This window comes from Salvelinus namaycush, chromosome 42 (assembly GCF_016432855.1).
Source record: "Salvelinus namaycush isolate Seneca chromosome 42, SaNama_1.0, whole genome shotgun sequence".
NCBI lineage: Eukaryota > Metazoa > Chordata > Actinopteri > Salmoniformes > Salmonidae > Salvelinus > Salvelinus namaycush.
The window spans coordinates 15,005,138-15,026,250 of NC_052348.1; the positions used below are offsets into that span (position 1 = coordinate 15,005,138).

The 21,113-nt window shown below is 44.5% G+C and overlaps 1 protein-coding gene across 1 annotated transcript in view; it reads right to left on the bottom strand.

Annotated features, from left to right (window-relative positions):
* Window positions 1-3,045: 3,045 nt before the first annotated feature.
* The window catches only part of LOC120035175 (hedgehog-interacting protein-like), a 47,942-nt gene continuing 29,874 nt past the window's right edge, over window positions 3,046-21,113 (bottom strand). Inside the window, exons 9-13 of the mRNA XM_038981998.1 lie at window positions 19,461-19,584; window positions 18,499-18,635; window positions 15,077-15,158; window positions 6,978-7,126; window positions 3,046-6,711 (exon numbers count right to left, since the gene is read on the bottom strand). Coding sequence (XP_038837926.1) covers window positions 6,515-6,711; window positions 6,978-7,126; window positions 15,077-15,158; window positions 18,499-18,635; window positions 19,461-19,584 — 689 coding nt within the window. The 3' untranslated portion in view covers window positions 3,046-6,514. The remainder of the gene's footprint in view (window positions 6,712-6,977; window positions 7,127-15,076; window positions 15,159-18,498; window positions 18,636-19,460; window positions 19,585-21,113) is intronic.

Consider the following 21,113-nt stretch of genomic DNA (forward strand, 5'->3'; position numbering starts at 1 on the left):
GTGCGTCTGTAACCTCATTCATCATTATTCAGGATTCATTCAGGATTATCCGTAATCATGGTAGCGTCCACATGAATGTAGAAGTGTTTAGAAACATATTCTATTCTTATTTACAATGAAAGTGACTCCATAATCTCCTAAATTATTTACCATTAATTTCTATTGTGCACAAAATAATCCGAAACACAACCAAAACAAACAGCAAATGCATCCAACAAATGTGTAGAGTCACAAGCTTGATGTAGTGATTGTGTGCTATGAATATGGGAACAAATACTTCACTTTCTACTACTTGAATACACATACGTGTGACTTTGTCCCAATACTTTCGGTCCCCTAAAATAGGGGGACTATGTACAAAAAGTGCTGTAACTTCTAAACGTTTCACCCGATATGGATGAAATTCCCCTCAAATTAAAGCTGACAGTCTGCACTTGAACCTCACAGTCGTTGTATTACTTCAAATCCAAAGTGCTGTGCTGGAGTACAGAGCAAAAACAACAACAAAATGTGTCATTGTCCAAATACATTTGGAGCTCACTGTAGTGCACTATTTAGGCCAGGACCTTATGAGGTAGCCCTGTGTGGTTTGGACAAGAGTAGTGCACTATTTAGGATAAATATACCATTTCAGTCCCCTATACTACCCAATACGATAATGACAGGTTGTGGTCCGATTTTTGAAAAGCAACATTTTGAAACCAAAGATTTACATTTGTTCTGAGAGGTATTGCAGTTCTATAAAAGTTATACTCACTGAAATAAAATGTTTCTGGGGAAAAGGATTAAATGTATTCTTTCCCGTTCAAATCACAAAGAGTCAAATGTTTTGTCATTCTTTCTCTGTCTGTCTCCCTCTGTTTGTCTGTCCTCCCATAGTATTTGGTTGGACTACCTCTTCAGCTCATGTATACAATATTATAACATGCACTTCTAGCCATCTTGGTCCTACAAATATTTAGCATACAGACTCCTCATGTTTATTCAAAGTGCTGGGTTACACTGTTTATGACAGATATGCCGGCCAGGGCCCTATGGGATGGGGGAAAAGAAAACTATTCCAAATGAAAAGTCATGATTCATGCCACAGATAGTGTATAAACTAAAATATACGCTGCCTGCTAGCTGCTTGGACCTTGAAGCACAATTGCCCAGTTCCACTTTACGCAATTTTGATTGGCTCTAAACAGTGCACAGACAACTTAGTATTGCATTACTCTGAATACGGAGGGAGCTGCCTGAGAGGACTGTGTGGTGAGGTGGGTGGTCCACCTCCACTATCGTTACAACCAGGGAGCTTGATTGATATTTCCAGAAGGGAATTAATAATGCCATCGGTGACGGCTGTCGCTTCAGGGTGTTTGTGTGTATGTATTTGTGAGTGTGTGTGTGTGTGTGTGTGTGTAGGGAGAGGTGAAATTAAGAGTTTAGGTCTGAGCTTCATGCTCAATGCATTTAGTCTGGGAAATGTTATTAAGGTGCTTTAATGACACGTAGGCCTTAAACCTACACACTTATAAAACAGGCTGCTATAGAACCAAAAAGGGTTCTCCGGCTGTCCCCATAGGAGAACCCTTTGAAGAATCCCTTTTGGTTCCAGGTAGAACCCTTTTGGGTTCCATGTAGACACCCTTTCCACAGAGGGTTCTACATTGAACCCAAAAGAGTTCTATCTGGAACCAAAAAGGGTTGTACCTGGATCCAAAAGGGGTTCTTCAAAGGGTTCTCCTATGGGGACAGCTGGAGAACCCCTTTGTGTACTATAACTACAGGATGTAACATTATCAACATTCTCACCATAACAACTCTTTGAAAAGGAAATCCTGGGGAAGTAGTACTGAACTCCATAGCCATTGTATGTCTTCCAATGACACTCACTAAATATCTTCTAGTGCTCTAGTCTATCAAGTCTATATCAGGGACATATGTCTCTCTCCCTAGTCTCGTTTATACCTGGAGCTAACAGGCGTCCTGTGTCCTGATCTTGTCCACATTTTTTCAATTGTGACTCTTATCGGTCTGCTGTGTCCGTATTGTGACCATATTTTCCTGGTCCTTCCCTGTATGCAAATGATTTGACAGATATTATTTCGAACAAATATGTATTTATTTATTTGAATTCACATATTAATGACAGTCAATGGTGCCACCTGTCAATGATTTTAGAGGGAGGGATAATAACCAGTTTCCCTGTCCAGATCCATCTATTCAATGCGTGCTTGACTTCCTCCGGAGGTGGGCTGGAAGATCTGATCACAATGTGTCTTGATAGTTTACACCTGTCTAAAAATGTGGGCACAATCAAGCGGTACCGATGAACCAAGTCTAGAACCAACAGGAACCTGAACAGCTTATATCCCCAAGCCATAAGACCGTTAAATAGTTAAATAGTAATCAATAGCTACCTGGACTATCTGCATTGACCCCTTTTGTACTAACTCTTTTGACTCATCACATATGTTGCTGTTACTGTTTACTGTCTATCCTGTTGCCTAGTAACTTCCCTACCCACATTATATGTACATATCTACCCCAATTACCTCATACCCCTGCATATTGACTCGGTACTGGTGCCCCGTATACACAGAGTGTACAAGAACACATTGATCTTTCCATGACGTAGACTGACCAGGTGAATCAAACCAAATCAAATTGTATTTGTCCCATGCTTACTTACAGGTGAAAGCTATGATCCCTTATTGATGTCAGTTGTTAAATCCACTTTAATCAGTGTAGATGAAGGGGAGGAGACAGTTTATAGAAGACCCGTAAGTAAAAGCCCCGTAAGTAAGCTCTTAGTCAACACCTGTTGTTCACAAAGCATGTGACAAATACAATTTGATTTGATTTAAACGGGGCGTCTCTCTCGTTCTCCCTCCCTCTCTGAACAGTAGCTTAACAGACTTTTCAATTCAAGTAAACTTTAGGGAAAACTTTGGCCGAGGATCCACGTTGGCCCTTGGGCTGGCTTTCCCCAAACATTTTCTCAACATCCCTCTGTACACTTTACCTAGCTAGAGAAAAAACCTTCTGTGACGGTGGACATTTGGTGAGTCAAATCAAATTTTATTTGTCACATGCTTCGTAAACAACAGGTGTAGAATAATAGTGAAATGCTCAGTGACGTACATGAAAAGAAGCACTTCCCAGCACTGGGCCACAACAGACAGACAGACAGTGGGGGCAACCTATGTCAATGGATAGTGTTCTTTTACTAAGCAACCATCACTTGCTTATACTGTTAATACTAATAGTGGAAGGATGTTACGCTATTGATTTACACTCGTAGAACAGTAGAAGACTGTCCGGCTCGACATGTCAATCTCAGAAATCTAGAAATCTAAGGCCAAATAGACTAGCTCCTGTAGACAACCTCTGTGTGCTCAGATCTAACATTACGAGGATACATTTAAGGTGAGGTCACTGTTCCACACCCTGGCAGAAGGCCTCAATCTGTCTCCATTTGTAATCATCCTGCAACAACCTATCATTTCCTTTCCTGCTGAATCAAGGATTGTTAGTCACATAGAAATAGAATGAATAGATTCTATGACTATTTTCTACGGGTTGTTATTCAAGAAGAAAAATTCTGCTCTATGCTACATCGTCATCCTAAACGTTATCATCAAACAGACACTGTGACGAGGTTTTCAGACATGCTATAAACTTTAATAGACATATAGATATTTCTGAAAAGAAACAAAGATAGCCCTAGGTTTTATTTACAATACATGATCAAAATCAAAATCGTCACATACAGCGGCAAAAACAATTGTAGAGAACTTAAATAACTTTGTTTGCGTAACTACTTAAATAATGAAAACGGTTACTCTATTTTATTCACACCACGCCGTCTCAGCAGCTAAACTGCAAGTTTCACATTAAGTGCTAAAATTATAATATCGACTTTACAGCATGAGTTCCATTTGACGCATTATAGACCAGAGAGAACACTGGCGAGACAGAGGTTCAACAACTGCTGTCATTGAAGTTACAGAGGAGAAAACAAAACAGAGAGAGAGAGAGAGAGAGTGAGAGGAATTGGAAAACCCTGAACACTTCTAACCATGCTTAGAACGGGAACTCAAAACAAAATATGATCATAGAAATAAAGACATTCCAATTGTGTGGGGGGCAGGCACTTAAAAAAGACAACATTGGCACAAGATGTAAGAGGTTGCTTTGCTCTTTGCTCAACTACTGTCAGGAGACTCAAGATTAATATGGTATCAAGGAATTTGCAATGGCACTATATCAAATGAACCAATCCTGATCAACGTGTAGATTAGTGGCGTTATGCGATGTGTTTTATACAGTCTTCAGAAGAACGACAACACATCGATGGGCTCCAACATAATTAGTCTTTTTTTAATTGTCGTTTGGCTTGCCGAAGACGGTTTAGATCCCTGGCTTTGAGATGAGCAAAGTCTTCTTCATGCTGTTCATTTGTTAAGGGATCACAGTTCACCACAAAGTGGATCAAAGAAGTCTGGGTTCATACTTGACACATTTTATCATTCCATCTGTCTTATCTGAACGTCTCACAGTATGTAGAGTAGAGCGTCTGGTGTGAAACCATCTTTCATCTGATCTACCTGGAGGAACTCTTCTCATCCGACTGTGAACAGGCTCCAATAAGTTGGTGGCCTAGCGAAACTTGGATCATTTCTAAAACAAAGACCAAACACCGACCGTTATGCTGCAGTTGAACGCCACAGACAGAGGCGTACTACGGGAAGGAAACACAGAGCGAGCCTTGTGTTGTGTCTCAGTGATCGGTTCCAAACTCTTCCATTCAGGTGTAGACATGCATGGCCTTTAACACACGGTGCTGATCTGTACTGCACGTGTCGCTGTGTGTCTTTATACAGTGGAAAAACACTGCATACATTTTGTGTTAGCAAAAAAAAAGACATGAAAAAAAGAAAACACGATTTTTTAAAGCTTAATGCAAAACCACTTTCTACAAACACCGTCCTCTCCCATACATTATCACAGTTAAAAAAATAAACCCTCCTCTATCAAAACAATAGTAATGCTATATTATTTAGCAAGGCTAAGTAGTACTTAGTTCAGCTCTTATTGTATGAAATATACATCAGCTTCTGTCCCTTTATAACTACCAATGAAGTTGTGTAGCGAGTGTGTGTGTGTGTGTTCAGTGTGAGAGATTAAGAGTGAGATTTGACCTGCTGCGTGCCACTGTGTTAATGTGCGACAATGTCACTGCTGTATGACACCGTACTAGTCCCAACATAATCGTCTGCCCTTGATTGTGAAACACAAAAAACATTACATTACAGTGCGTGGAGTTGATGACTCCATTTCAAATGTATGAAACTGCCGTTGACATTGGGAGTGCAAAGCTATGAGCTCTATCCTAACAATGTCATAGATTCTGTCCCTAATGGCACCCTTGTTCCGTATGTAGCTCACTATTTTTGACGTGGGCCCATAGGGCTCTGGCCAAAAGTAGTGCACTATACGGGGAATAGGGTGCCATTAGGGACACAGTCATATAAACTCTATAGATCTATAGACACCTGTTGTGTTCAAAGACACTCATTCTTCAGCTATGGATCCATTCTGTACATTGGCAGCATGTCAAGTGAGCGATGAACAACAAATCTATACCGCTGTATCATAACGTAGCTTTTTCTATGAAGATGTGCCCACAAAACATCACCCGGAGAAAACAGTGGGTCAAAATAACAATCATTATTATTACTGTGACATTGGTCTATTGGTCGTTCATATTAGCGCCTTTAAACAAGATAGTACAGGACTCTGTATGGGGCTCTATACACGGCACAGTAAGATTATCAGAAACTCTTCAGTCAGTGTCAGTATTATTGCATTGCTGATGCTGAAGAGATTGGCATGTTCATTTAAAGGCTGTATATAGGCTGTGTTTTGTTGGTGAAGGCAGACCCAAAGCTAATCCTCAGTATTGGCCTGTCCACTCTCCAGTCCTGGGGGATAAGTTAAGTCACAACGCCTCCGCCCGCCTCGCCGTGTTTCAGCTCAGCCGACTCCCCTTCGCTCTCTGTAAGGCTTCAGTCAAAATGGCCGCTGTTTATTTGTTGTTGTGTGGAGAGAACCGCGAGGGGGTCTCCCTCTATTCTCAGCAGGGGTGCAGTGCTAATATCAAGTCATCTGCATGGGGCTTCCAGAGAGAGAAGGAGAGGAACTTTCTCCTGGAGAAGAAGAGTATAAAAGAGCTTATGTAGCCACAGTGGAGGTCCAACCATTAGACCATCACGTTGCTGTGTCTGTCTGTGTGATGGTCTCTGGAGGGATGCTTGGCCTGGATGCCTGGTGTACGTAGCCTACCGGAGCTTATGGGCAGGAAGATGACCAGAGTCTGGGTGTTGACGGGGACAGGGTACGTCCAGACAGGGGGGTGTCTCTCAGGGGGGAATCACGGAGGAGGGAGGCTCTGCTTGGGCTTCTCCGGTGGTTGAGTAAGGGGGCCGAGGGGGGTGCGGTGGGAGTGGACCCCCTCCCCATGCCCCTATACCATGTAACTAGTGAGGTTCAGCAGGTACGAGGTCATGTCTATGATGTGGTCCAGGATGCCGTCCGTCTCCTGGTCGCTAGGCATGCCCCGCTCGCCCTTCTCACACTGGGCGCCCGAGTAGCCACTCTTACACAGGCAGTTGTGGGGCTCAACACACACGCCTCCGTTACGACAGGCCGGCTCGCATTTAGCTGTGAGAGAGAGCGAGAGAGAGAGGATATCTTGACAAGCGATAACAAAACATCCATAAACACTTTGTGGGTCCACTATGGATCCAAAGTAGTCTATTTGATAAATATCAACATTACTCAAGATATACAGTAGAATTCTTCACATGATTGTGTAACTCTTGTTATACAGTAGGTCTCAGCTACTCTGCAGAGGGTTATTATGTAATGTTATACTAATATTCTAGGTTATGGTTGAACACTTCAAACAGCACTTTCCTCTGACTCACCCACTCTGCAGAAGGGTCCCTCCCAGCCGGTGCTGCAGCAACACTTCCCGGTGGGGGTGCAGTGTCCGTTCTTACACTGCCGTGAGCAGGCCGTTCCCAGCAGCTCCGGGGCCTCCACCTGTCTCTGACACTCCTTAGGGACCGCGGGCCTGCAGGGGCCACACAGGGAGGGCAACGGTCACACACTCTAAAGGCTCATGCACACTGTTCTGAGGCATTACATACGGATATGTGGCCTTTCTTTCACACACCATATTCTCACACACACACAGATACACACACACACACACACACACAGACACACACACACACACACACACACACACACACACACACACACACACACACACACACACACACACACACACACACACACACACACACACACACACAATAGAGGCAGCAGCAGTGGTGCCATAGCAGCAGAACACTTAACCATACACAACAGGGAAGAGGAAACGGCTCCACCAGAATGTGCCTTTACATAACATTGATTTGATGGAAAGGAGTCATGGGGAGAATGAATGTTTGAGTACGGAGAGACTGTGTGTGACAGGGTTCTTTCTGGAATATTCTGTTTCTGGAATGTTGATAATGAGTTTGAGTATAATAATTCATTTGGAGCATCAGAGGTTGGGAGGCTGGAGGAATGGTGGACTGACTGAATGGCTGGACCAGGGTTTTGTTTCCACTGAGGACGTGTGTGTGTGTGTGTGTGTGTGTGTGTGTGTGTGTGTGTGTGTGTGTGTGTGTGTGTGTGTGTGTGTGTGTGTGTGTGTGTGTGTGTGTGTGTGTGTGTGTGTGTGTGTGTGTGTGTGTGTGTGTCTAGGCCACCGGGAACAGGCCACCGGGAACAGCCATTCGCTGCTGCAATTCAGCATGACAGGAGACTCAAACACCCCACACACACACAGATGTAGCACACACCCGCAAACATATCCAACCACACTGCCAACAGGCAGCATACTAAACAGACATATTGTGATCATCTCATAACAAGACAAACATTGAAAACACGCACTGGCCCAAAGGAGGCTTAGAGTATGATCATTTCATATCACGCTACAGCCCGGGCTCAAAAACCTGGAAATAATATAGGAGTGTTCTACGTGATGGAATTCAAATGTGAAGTGCCTGTTAGCTTGTGTGCGTTTCTCTGTGTGTTCATCGACTAATGAAGCAAGACAAGCCTCAGCCAGGCAGTGTATTGACATATCCATCAGACACACACACACACACACACACACACACACACACACACACACACACACACACAATAGAGGCAGCAGCAGTGGTGCCATAGCAGCAGAACACTTAACCATACACAACAGGGAAGAGGAAACGGCTCCACCAGAATGTGCCTTTACATAACATTGATTTGATGGAAAGGAGTCATGGGGAGAATGAATGTTTGAGTACGGAGAGACTGTGTGTGACAGGGTTCTTTCTGGAATATTCTGTTTCTGGAATGTTGATAATGAGTTTGAGTATAATAATTCATTTGGAGCATCAGAGGTTGGGAGGCTGGAGGAATGGTGGACTGACTGAATGGCTGGACCAGGGTTTTGTTTCCACTGAGGACGTGTGTGTGTGTGTGTGTGTGTGTGTGTGTGTGTGTGTGTGTGTGTGTGTGTGTGTGTGTGTGTGTGTGTGTGTGTGTGTGTGTGTGTGTGTGTGTCTAGGCCACCAGGAACAGGCCACCGGGAACAGCCATTCGCTGCTGCAATTCAGCATGACAGGAGACTCAAACACCCCACACACACACAGATGTAGCACACACCCGCAAACATATCCAACCACACTGCCAACAGGCAGCATACTAAACAGACATATTGTGATCATCTCATAACAAGACAAACATTGAAAACACGCACTGGCCCAAAGGAGGCTTAGAGTATGATCATTTCATATCACGCTACAGCCCGGGCTCAAAAACCTGGAAATAATATAGGAGTGTTCTACGTGATGGAATTCAAATGTGAAGTGCCTGTTAGCTTGTGTGCGTTTCTCTGTGTGTTCATCGACTAATGAAGCAAGACAAGCCTCAGCCAGGCAGTGTATTGACATATCCATCAGACACACACACACACACACACACACACACACACACACACACACACACACACACACACACACACACACACACACACACACACACACACACACACACACACACACACACACACACAATGGTAGTGGTATGGAAAACAGAGAGCCTGGTGGGAGTGCTGTGGAGTGGCCAGTGCATGTGTGTAGAGTCTGTTATGATGATAATGATGCTGGACTCTCTGCCTGCTGGACTCTCTGCCTGCTGGACTCTCTGCCTGCTGGACTCTCTGGGCGCTGTAGAGACCTAATGCTGTAGATAAATAACGCTGAGAGAGAATGCTGTAGAGATAATGCTGTAGAGACATCTAATGCTATAGCGAGATAATCCTAGACAGAATATAATGCTGTCGCGAGATAATGCTGTCGTGAGATAATGCTGGGGAGAGCTCTAACGCTGTAGAGATAATGCTGTAGAGACATCTAATGCTATAGCGAGATAATCCTAGACAGAATATAATGCTGTCGCGAGATAATGCTGTCGTGAGATAATGCTGGGGAGAGCTCTAATGCAGTAGAGATAATGCTGTAGAGACATCTAATGCTATAGTGAGATAATCCTAGACAGAATATAATGCTGTCGTGAGATAATGCTGTAGTGAGATAATGCTGTAGAGATAATGCTGGGGAGAGCTCTAATGCTGTAGAGAGAATGCGGGGGAGAGCTCTAATGCTGTAGAGAGATAATGCTGGGGAGAGCTCTAATTCTGTAGAGAGATAATGCTATAGAGAAATAATGCTATAGAAATCTAATGACCAATGGACAGACAGGAGCCACAACTGAATGTGATATTGGGGTCTGGTTGTGAATGAACTGACTTACTGACTGTGGTTGGTTAGGGCTCAAAGGAGGTGCTCCTGGCCTGTGTTGTGTGTGTGAGTGAGTGAGTGAGTTAGGGGGTCCTGGTCAGGGTTCTGGGGGTATGTGAGTGGGGCGTCGGACACCGTGGCTGGGAGAGTGTTGTTCTGACAGCCACATTGACTGATGGCAGTCCCGGGGCAGTACCAGAGCCTAGAGGGGGTCTCTAGGGGGGTGGAGGGGTGGGGGGCGATTCCCATGCTCCGCTCCCCTCAGCACCCACCCAACCCTGTGCCTTTTCTCATCCACACTCTGGGCCTTTGTTGTGACAGGCTGCACGTAGTTAAAACTGAGAGAAGGAGGGACAGAAAGAGAGAGGGTGGGAGAGTGATGGAGTTGGGAGAAAGAGACCAGGGTGAGAGAGAGAGAGAGAGAGAGAGAAAAGGGGGACAGCTAGTCCCTGGAGGATTGGGGTACAACACTGTTAATAGTGTCAGGCGGGCAGGGGTCAGCCACGGCTATTGCCCCTCATCAGTTTGTATTAGTGCCATGGGTGGCCATGGTCCCGGGTGAAAACAACACCTGCCGGAGCGCCACTTGACAAAGGCAGCTGGGTCAACAAGCACTGTGGGAATGTATAAACTCGGCGAGGACACTTGCATAAAACACAGACTGATGAAGACTGATAAATTAAAGGAGGGCCGCTTATTAGTTTGAGTGTCCACGGGGCTGGTCCCAATGATTTATATATACACTAGATGACTGATAGGGGGCGCTGTTTTGAAGCCCCCTGAGCCTCTTGGCACTCCCTCACGTTGTATTTTTTTGGGGAAGCTTTAGAAATGCATTTATTAATGTCTACATTCGTTTTTGCCACATTCATTCTATTACAGACACCTTAATGCATAATCTTAAATTATATTATGTGAGCTAAACATAAAAATGTAAAATTAAAAAAAATATAAAAACCTTTTCCTTAAAGTATATATTTTTTTAATTACTAATGTTACTGTCCCCGCTACAACAAAAAAATACTTCAATACATGTAATTTTGACCTTAAAACATTTAATTGAAATACTGTAGAATTCCATTAATTCCTATGGAGGACTGCTCCTACTGGGGGGAGTGCCAATATGGCCGACCGGTGGCTTCAAAAACCTCTCAATGGCCAATACATATCATCAGCCATCTAGGGTTTGTATACATTATTGGCTGGTTTCCAACACTCTTAGAAAAAAGGGTTCGAAAGGGGTTCTTCGGCTGTCCCCATAGGAGAACTCTTTTTGGTTACATGTAGAACCTTTTAAGGTTCCATTTAGAATCCTCTGTGTTCTACCTGGAACCATACAGCGTTCTTCAAACGGTTCTCAAATGTGGACTGCCGAAGAACCCTTTTAGATTCTAGATAGCTTCTTTTTTTCAAAGTGTAGTCCTAGTGGCAGAATGGAGGAGGGAGGCGAGGTGGTGGTGGGGGGGAGGGATGTATGGAGCTCTGCTTGGCTCAGCTGCCTCCCTTCCCACCTCCCCCTTTGTTCCAGAACAGGAGACATCAGCCAGGGACCATATGCTGAGCCTGATCCCTGATCAGCTCCCTCTTATTCACAACACAGCCCTCTTTATAATATCTCACCGCCTCAAAAGTCACCCCAGATCAAATCATACAGCTGATTGATATAGGGGATGCTATTAGTGAGGGATACTCTAGCGACTATCAGATTTATTTCACTTAAAGCTTTGATAGTGATGGGTGGCTGGTAGCCTGGGAGTTGGTGGGGAGGGTTTTGGGATGGAATGTGTTGGGGCTATGTGCTGGGGCTTGCTTGATTGGCATGAGGTGTATGTGAGAAAAAAGCCCTGGAGTGGTGTACATTGTGCCTCCCAACAATGGCTAAATCAAACGGCCCAGTGTGAGTCCTTTGGCTGTTTTGTCATCCGGCTCCATTGTTTGGGGGCTTCTTTGTGGTTTCATCCCTTGTTTTAATTGTGTCAGAAATGTACTGTGTATTGTAGGAGCCAGGGCCATTCAGTAGAGCTGTGGAGCAGCTTTGTCAAGGGCAGGACCACAGTAGTGCAGCAGCAAGATTTAGGAGGGACATCTGAATAAAAGAGCTGGCTTTTTTAGCCAGAATATATGGAGCTGGGAGCTATCGTACCACACACACTGAACACACACACACACCTCCCTGCTCCTTCTCCCCAGTACTTCCTGTAATTTGTGACTTCCATAGTGACTTCATAAAGGAGGTCCCAGAGCCCTATTCTATGTCCACTGGGTCTTCTCAACCTCTTTACTCAACACAATTCAATCAGAGGACTGCACCTGACTCAACTAAACCCTAAATTGTGTGAAAAGTATATTATGACACAGGAGAACCATTTCCTCCCTCTTTGGATAAAAGCCTGTTTAGGTGGAAAGACAACTGCTTTTATTACCGTTATCAGCAGGAGTTCTTACTGTTTCAACTGTCTCTCTACGAAAATGATTTCTCCCCCCATTCAGGTTCCAGATGGAATCGTGAGGACTGGATAGAATTGGGTTTTGAATAAAACGTGGTTCTGTCCCTTCCCTTCTTATACGCGATAAACAACCTGGCAGTTACATACTGTACAGCTTTACAATGTGGCCAGTGACATCCCCCACATAACCAACCCACCCAAATCCTGGAGGCGGTGTGTGTTTGTGTCTCTCCTCTCTCAAGGAATAAATCCTCCTCCTCCTCTGCTTCTAAATGGATGTTAGCACCAGAAATAAATAAAAGTCTCTCTCTCTCTCCCATGGGGACCTCTGACTGCGTGTGGCAGGGCAATTGAGATAAGACATATTCAATGAAGCATTGCATGTCTCAATCAGACATTATACTGATCTAATTATAGAAAGAGGGGAAAAGGAAAACATTAAAAACAGAACTGAAACCCGTTGAAGCCTTGGGGAAGACGGCATATCGTGTGTGTGTGTGTGTGAGTGTGATGCATATGGACTAGGTTTGAATCCTGGGCAAGGCCGCAAGGTATTTTTAAACAGCTCTGTCTCCTTCCACAGTAGAGCCAGTAAACAATGCCACATGATCCTACTCTGCCTTGCCTCTGTGTTGTATATTTAGAAATGAAATCTCACTCAGTACAGAATTTCCACGACAGTGTCCACATGGGACAGAGACAACGTATAATGATGTTACTGAGACGCATGGTGGCCTATTTATTATTGGACGGTACCCGACTGACAAACAAATACCTACAAATGAAGTCAGCGCGCTGCCGGGACGTGTGTTTACCCCAAAACATTGCAGAGAGGTTTAGGTGATTTTCCTCTTTCACTCCCCTCCCCAGCCTCCTGCCTCCTAAAGCCCCCCTCCTCTTCCCCAAACATACATGTAATGAAAACACCATGTGGGTGGATGTTGTGGGACCCCCGGACCACCACAGGCTCGCCTCTCAGAAATACAAGTCTTCTGTGAAGGAGGAGGGTGAGGGGGCGCCAGGTACCCCAGAAGGGGTAGAGGAGGACGGGTGGCCCACCAGACGTGATAACGCAGCAAGGTCAGAAACGTTAGCTGCCCCCTTCCCTCCCCCTCTCCATCCTCCCTGTAACGAGATACTAATAGCGAAGTGAGTGAGTGAGTGTGTGTGTGTGTGTGCGCGCGTGCGTGTGTAGAAGCCGGACTCCCAGCACCACACAGGCCACTATACAGACTAAACAAGCCCAAAATATGGTGGAAAGAATTGTTGTTTGGGAAAAATGTGTCCATGCCAAAAAACATAAATAAAATGTTGAGCGGGGCAGCAAGGGGCCCGTAGAAACATCTGTGGCGTAATTAATTGTGACTTGGTTGGTATTGTCATCACCTTAGCAATAATTAGCCAGGGATCTGTTTCTATTGTCCCACACACGCAAGCACACACACACACACACACGCAAGCACACACACACACACACACACACACACACACACACACACACACACACACACACACACACACACACACACACACACACACTCCAATAAAGTGAAATGGACTTAAGGAAACATTATTCTATCGCCTTCCTAGACTTAAATCCCACTGTAAGCCCAGTGAAATGTTTTTAGATGCTCCACATGCCTCCCTGCCAACTTCACTTAAGCTGAAGAACCTACATGAGGATCTCTAGCTCTCCATTCCAGCTGAAAAGGGGGACTGGATGATTTCTGGGTGGCTGAGGGTGGAAAGACACAGCTTGAAGAGCGATTGGTTTGAATTAGAATGTGAGAGGATCTGGTTGTGTTCCATGTCATTTCTCATAATTCAGACTATATATCAGTGACATTCAAGGCCTACACATGTCTCAGATGTTGGCTACGGTGGAGGGGGACTTCATACACCCCATATACGTGTGTATGGTGTGCTGGGAGAAATGTTTTTCACATGTACTAGGGTTGACGCAAACATCATTTGTTAAAGATTCATGATTATCGAAAATATTGAATAGAGTAAAACACATGGTAAAATGTTTAGCACGCATACAACAATGATTAACAGGCAACCATCTCCTCTAGTAATATTTATCACCAGAAACTCCAGCACATTATCAGCTGTGTGCGACCTGGATTGTTGGGACGCAGCGGGGCACATTGTTGGGACACAGCATCCCTTCATTAAAAACAAAACCACCAGATATTCCAGTCACATGTAACAAATCTCTCCCTACGACTATGAGGAAAACATTACCACTCGTCGACAGGTGCCCTCCGTTCTCTCCAGGAGTGTATAAGCAGCCCTGTCAAACGCTACGAAAATACCCAGCGAGCCACGTGTGCTCGCTTTCTCTCTCTCTCCTCGCTCTCTCTTCCCTCTCCTCACTATCCTCTCTCTCTTTCTTCTCTCCTATCTTCCCTCTCTCTCTCTAACAGGGCCCGCTGGTAGTGCTGGTGTTAGAAACGGTATGCTTACTCTCCAATTACCCCGCTGAGATTTGTGTTGGCCCGGGGAACCGGCCGTTGTGTGATGATTTGTTTAAGGGGATAAGAGCCCTGGTGTGTGCGTGCGTGTGTGTGATGTATTGGAGAGGTGTAGAAAACAAGGGATGGAGGGAGGTATGACATTCCCTCTCCCTGTGAAGTTGTGATCCTGCACTGCCACTATATCTGCTATGTGTAGGTATATGGGCAGGCCACAGAAACACATGCACACACACACAAAGAAAGTTGTGTTCTTTACCTTTTAGGGTCCACTAGCTTGTAGAGCTTCCCACTGTGTGACTGTGCCATGCTTTTACTGGTGGCCAGGATGTACACTTCACCTGGGGGTGAGGAGAAGAGGGGTTACATGGGAAATGTAGTCCAGGCATCAGCCCTATCTAGAGAGAGCAAATAAGAGAAGAGGAGATAAAGTGAGAGAGAGGGAGAGAGGGAGAGAGGGAGAGAAGAGAGAGAGCGAGAGAGAGAAAAAAAAGGGCAACCAGTTAAGAAGCCCTGTTGCCACAAGAAAAGGGCAACCTGTGAAGACCAGCATTGTAAATACAACCCATATATTTATGTTTATTTATTTTCCCTTTTGTACTTTATCTATTTGCACATAATTTGATATTTGTAATGTCTTTATTATTTTGGAACTTTTGTGAGTGTAATATTTACTGTTAATTTATTTCACTTTTGTTTATTATCTAGTTCACTTGCTTTGGCAATGTTAACATACAGTTGAAGTCGGAAGTTTACATACACCTTAGCCAAATACATTTAAATCAGTTTTCATAATTCCTGACATTTAATCCTAGTAAAAATTCCCTGTCTTAGGTCAGTTAGGATCACCACTTTATTTTAAGAATGTGAAATGTCAGAATAATAGTAGAGATAACTATATATTTCAGCTTTTATTTCTTTCATCACATTCCCAGTGGATCAGAAGTTTACATACACTCAATTAGTATTTGGTAGCATTGCCTTTAAATTGTTTGACTTGGGTCAAACGTTTCGGGTAGCCTTCCACAAGCTTCCCACAATAGGTGGGGTGAATTTTGGCCCATTCCTCCTGACAAAGCTGATTTAACTTAGCCTCCTTGGTCGCACACGCTTTTTCAGGTCTGTCCACAATTTTTCTATAGGATTGAGGTCAGGGCTTTGTTGTCCTTAAGCCATTTTGCCACAACTTTGGAAGTATGCTTGGGGTCATTGTCCATTTGGAAGACCCATTTGCAACCAAGCTTTAACTTCCTGACTGATGTCTTGAGATGTTGCTTCAATATATCCACATCATTTTCCTCCGTCATGATGCCATCTATTTTGTGAAGTGCACCAGTACCTCCTGCAGCAAAGCACCCCCACAACATGATGCTGCCACCCCCGTGCTTCACAGTTTGGATGGTGTTCTTCGGCTTGCAAGCCTCCCCCTTTTTCCTCCAAACATAACGATGGTCATTATGGCCAAACAGTTCTATTTTTGTTTCATCAGACCAGAGGACATTTATCCAAAAAGTACAATCTTTGTCCCCATGTGCAGTTGCAAACCGTAGTCTGGCTTTTTTATGTCGGTTTTGGAGCAGTGGCTTCTTCCTTGCTGAGCAGCCTTTCAGGTTATGTCGATATAGGACTTGTTTTACTGTGGATATAGATACTTTTGTACCTGTTTCCTCCAGTATCTTCACAAGGTCCTTTGCTGTTGTTCTGGGATTGAGTTGCACTTTTCACACCAAAGTAGGTTCATCTCTAGGAGACCGAACACGTCGCCTTCCTGAGCAGTATGACGGCTGCGTGGTCCCATGGTGTTTATACTTGCGTACTATTGTTTGTACAGATGAACGTGGTAACGTCAGGCGTTTGGAAATTGCTCCCAAGGATGAACCAGACTTGTGGAGGTCTACAATTTTTTTTCTGAGGTCTTGGCTGATTTCTTTTGATTTTCCCATGATGTCAAGCAAAGAGGCACTGAGTTTGAAGGTAGGCCTTGAAATACATCCACAGGTACACCTCCAATTGACTCAAATAATGTCAATTAGACTATCAGAAGCTTCTAAAGCCATGACATCATTTTTTGAAATTTTCCAAGCTGTTTAAAGGCACAGTCAACTTAGTGTGTGTAAACTTCTGACCCACTGGAATTGTGATACAGTGAATTATAAGTGAAATAATCTGTCTGTAAACAATTGTTGGAAAAATTACTTGTGTCATGCACAAAGTAGATGTCCTAACCGACTTGCCAAAACTATAGTTTGTTAACAAGAAATTTATGGAGTGGTTGAAAAACAAGTTTTAATGACTCCAATATAAGTGTATGCAAACTTTCAAATTCAACTGTATGTTTCCCATGCCAATAGACCCCTTAAAATGATATTGAAATTGAGAGAGAAACAGAGAGAAAATAAGGGAAGAGGCCCTGCTCAGGGTCCCTGCAGTGCTGCACTTGCCATGGGACTTGTGAGAGAGTGAGTATCACGGGACAACTGAATACTCCTGACTGGAACCAGGCGAGTCATTTAATGAGGAGCAAGCCCACAACACGGTTCCATAAGAGGACAAATTGTAAACATGTGTCAATGGGGCCCTGTTGTGGGAAGCCAGCCCAGCCCTCCACCATTCCCCTACCCCCGTACCATTTACAAATCATGAACAAAAGCAAAAATCTTCAACTAACACCACGCCAAGATACTGGCAAGTCCCATGGTTAACCCTGTGTGCCCGTTGTATGCCAATATGGATAATTAGTTTTCTGCAAAACATGAGCTCACAGTGAGTTCGTTTGTCAAACGGGGATACAATGAATTGGGTTCAGTGGGTTTGTTGATGTAGCGAACCTAACCTCACCTAAGATGGTATGACTGGCAGGCTGGTAAACAATAACACAGATCAGAAACATTCATCACCAGGTGGCCAACTACATGCCATATCAGTAGGCTCTTTGAGGCCTGGTGCTATCGTATGGAAATGACCATATAATCCTTCAGGAAGCAGGGAGACTTTAATATCCTGCTGCTGGAACGTGCCATGGAGGAAAGGTGACACGGCGGGAAGGGATGGAGGTATTAGTTCCCCTCACACAGCGTGTGTGACCTCTGTTGGTTTTCTGGTCCAATATCATGAATATCACTCGAATAACGGCTTGAATTTCAGACTCCGCGGACATTTTTCCCCTCACTTCCTAATCTCGGAAAGTCAATTGGAGCAGTCTTGTTTCTCAACCCAACCGAGTGGAAACATGTTGAACATTGACATCGCACTCCAGGGATGTACTATGTAAATACATGTACCATTGTTCCATATACAATGCCCCAATGATTCTGAACTAGAGTTTTCCACAGTTTTGACATCTGTCATTGGGTGTAAACACGCATTTCAGGAAGGCTTGACACTCTGCAATCTATCTTCTGCATCCAGACCCTTTGTTGACAAAAGCTTTCACTCATAACATCAGCTCAGATGTAGAGAGACACCCAGAAACACACAGAAATTGACATATAATAATGTGGCTATACATGTAGGGACCAGTCTTTAGACTAGAGAGAGTTGGGCTGGATCCCAAATGGCACCCTATTCCCTATTTAGTGCACTACTTTCAACAAGGCCCATAGTGCTCTGGTCAAAAAGTACTGCACTATATTGGGAATAGGGTGCCATTTGGGAAACAGCCTTTGTGCTGGTTCTACTGACCTAGTTGGTCCTCTCCAAAGCCCAGGATATGTCCCACCAGAGCGGAGCCACAGGAGCTGCTGGTCCCCAGACACAGAGCTTTCTCCTGCCACTGGTCCCTCGCCGCCGCTGAGCCCTTCTGGAGGATCCGCAGGTTCCTGAAACGCACACATACGCACACACACGAGCACACACAAAAGCACAGCGCAACATCAGTACACTGTTACAGTAATGCTAGCATTAAGCACAGGTCAGGGGTCAGCAAAAATGGCACATTGTTTCCTTCCAGGTCACAGCACAACAGTCTTGTGTTTCAGTGCCTTAGTGTGCATGAAGTCTTCTGGTTTCTAAATAAACATGATGCCAAAATCCTCCTCGCCCTTTCACAACAACGTGCCCCTCAAAAACTGAAATGAGACTAAGTAGCTGCGAGTCATTTTTCCAAACACATTGCCATGATGTCTCAATAGCGTACTTCCTTCAGCGTCTTTATTTCCTTTGTTTATTCAAGAGGCGAGGTTTGACTTCAGCAAGAGAGGAAGATTAATTATCAACCAATGAAACGTGTGAACAACACGAGGCCGTAGCCAAACGGATCAACCAACCGGGGCAGGAAATCACGTCTCCATTTACAGTGAATGAGCCTGAGCAGTAGTAGTGTCAGTAATGTGATAGTAATGTTTTCCCCCCAACGTGGATGGAACACTGGGTTTATGTTGGCACGGTGACCATGGACAGAATCAGGGGATGGACGTCAATTGGCATAGTGTTTACCTCAGAGTTACGTTCACCATAGCAAAGTTGGCTTACTGAACACAGCTGTTTGTGTTTGTTCAATTCAAAGTCAATGAACACTAGAACCGTTTGAGAATGTTCCAAATGAGAAAACAATGACGTTTGATTCAAACTAGCTACACATTTAATATAGATCATTTGACGATAAATAAAAACCCTGTTATAATATTTACAACTTATAAGCTTACCCGTTCTTGTCTCCGAACACATAGCTCCCGTAGAGCCTTCTGGACTGACAGCCTCTGTAGATGAACCCTCCCACAGGTGCTGCTCCTCCACTGGTCGCCAGGTCAATGATGGACGCCTCGTTCTCTACAGAAACACACAGATACACAGGCCTCAGATCAGTATTATTAAGATGGACACCTCGTTTTCTACAGAAACACACAGATACACAGGCCTCAGATCAGTATCATTAAGATGGACGCCTCGTTCTCTACAGAAACACACAGATACACAGGCCTCAGATCAGTATCATTAAGATGGACACCTCGTTCTCCACAGAAATACACAGGTACAGGCCTCCGATCAGTATCATTAAGATGGACGCCTCGTTCTCTACATAAACACACAGGTACAGGCCTCAGATCAGTATCATTAAGATGGACGCCTCGTTCTCTACATAAACACACAGGTACAGGCCTCAGATCAGTATCATTAAGATGGACGCCTCGTTCTCTACATAAACACAGATATACAGGCCTCAGATCAGTGTAATTACAGAGGTTGTGCCCAAAATGGCACCCTATTGTCTTTAAAGTGCACTATTCTTTTAACCAAGGCCCATAGAGCTCTGGTCAAAAGTAGTGCCCTGTACATATAGTGCACTATACACAGTATATAGTGCCATATGACACTTGTAGATCTCTACAAGCTCCAAAAAACGAATTCAGAATGATTGTGGTATTTTAAGTCAATTTGTGTATCCCTCCCCAAAAAATTACTTTTTGGAACATATAGCATTTGTCAAAAGTTATTATTTTCAGCCTAAGATAGCTGTCATTTGACAGCTTGACCAAAATATGACTAGCTACATCTTAGATATTACACTCATATAATATGGGCGTTGCAGGGAGTTTACCTCTGTTCTAAAAAAGTTCCAAATGGGTTCTGTGGCTGTTCCCTTAGGAGAACCCTTTTCGATTCCAGGTAGAACCCCATCTTGGGGTTCTACAAAGGGTGCTTCTATGAGGACAGCCGAAAAATCTTTTTTGGTTCTAGATAGCACCTTTTTTTCTAAGAGTGTATAATAGTATTCTCTGTGGTGGCAAACATGGCACCATGCCTTCACTCTGCACCTGGAGCTGCCATGGTCAGACCCTAGCCTAATGACTGTGACTCCCTGAGACCTGGAGCTGCCATGGTCAGACCCTAGCCTAATGACTGTGACTCCCTGAGACCTGGAGCTGCCATGGTCAGACCCTAGCCTAATGACTGTGACTCCCTGAGACCTGGAGCTGCCATGGTCAGACCCTAGCCTAATGACTGTGACTCCCTAAGACCTGGAGCTGCCGTGGTCAGACCCTAGCCTAATGACTGTGACTCCCTGAGACCTGGAGCTGCCATGGTCAGACCCTAGCCTAATGACTGTGACTCCCTGAGACCTGGAGCTGCCATGGTCAGACCCTAGCCTAATGACTGTGACTCCCTGAGACCTGGAGCTGCCATGGTCAGACCCTAGCCTAATGACTGTGACTCCCTGAGACCTGGAGCTGCCATGGTCAGACCCTAGCCTAATGACTGTGACTCCCTGAGACCTGGGTGTGATTTATGCTCACTCTAATGAGTCCTGTTTTCTCTGTTGGTGTAGGAAGAGAAAAGGAGGTCCATGTTTACTGCCA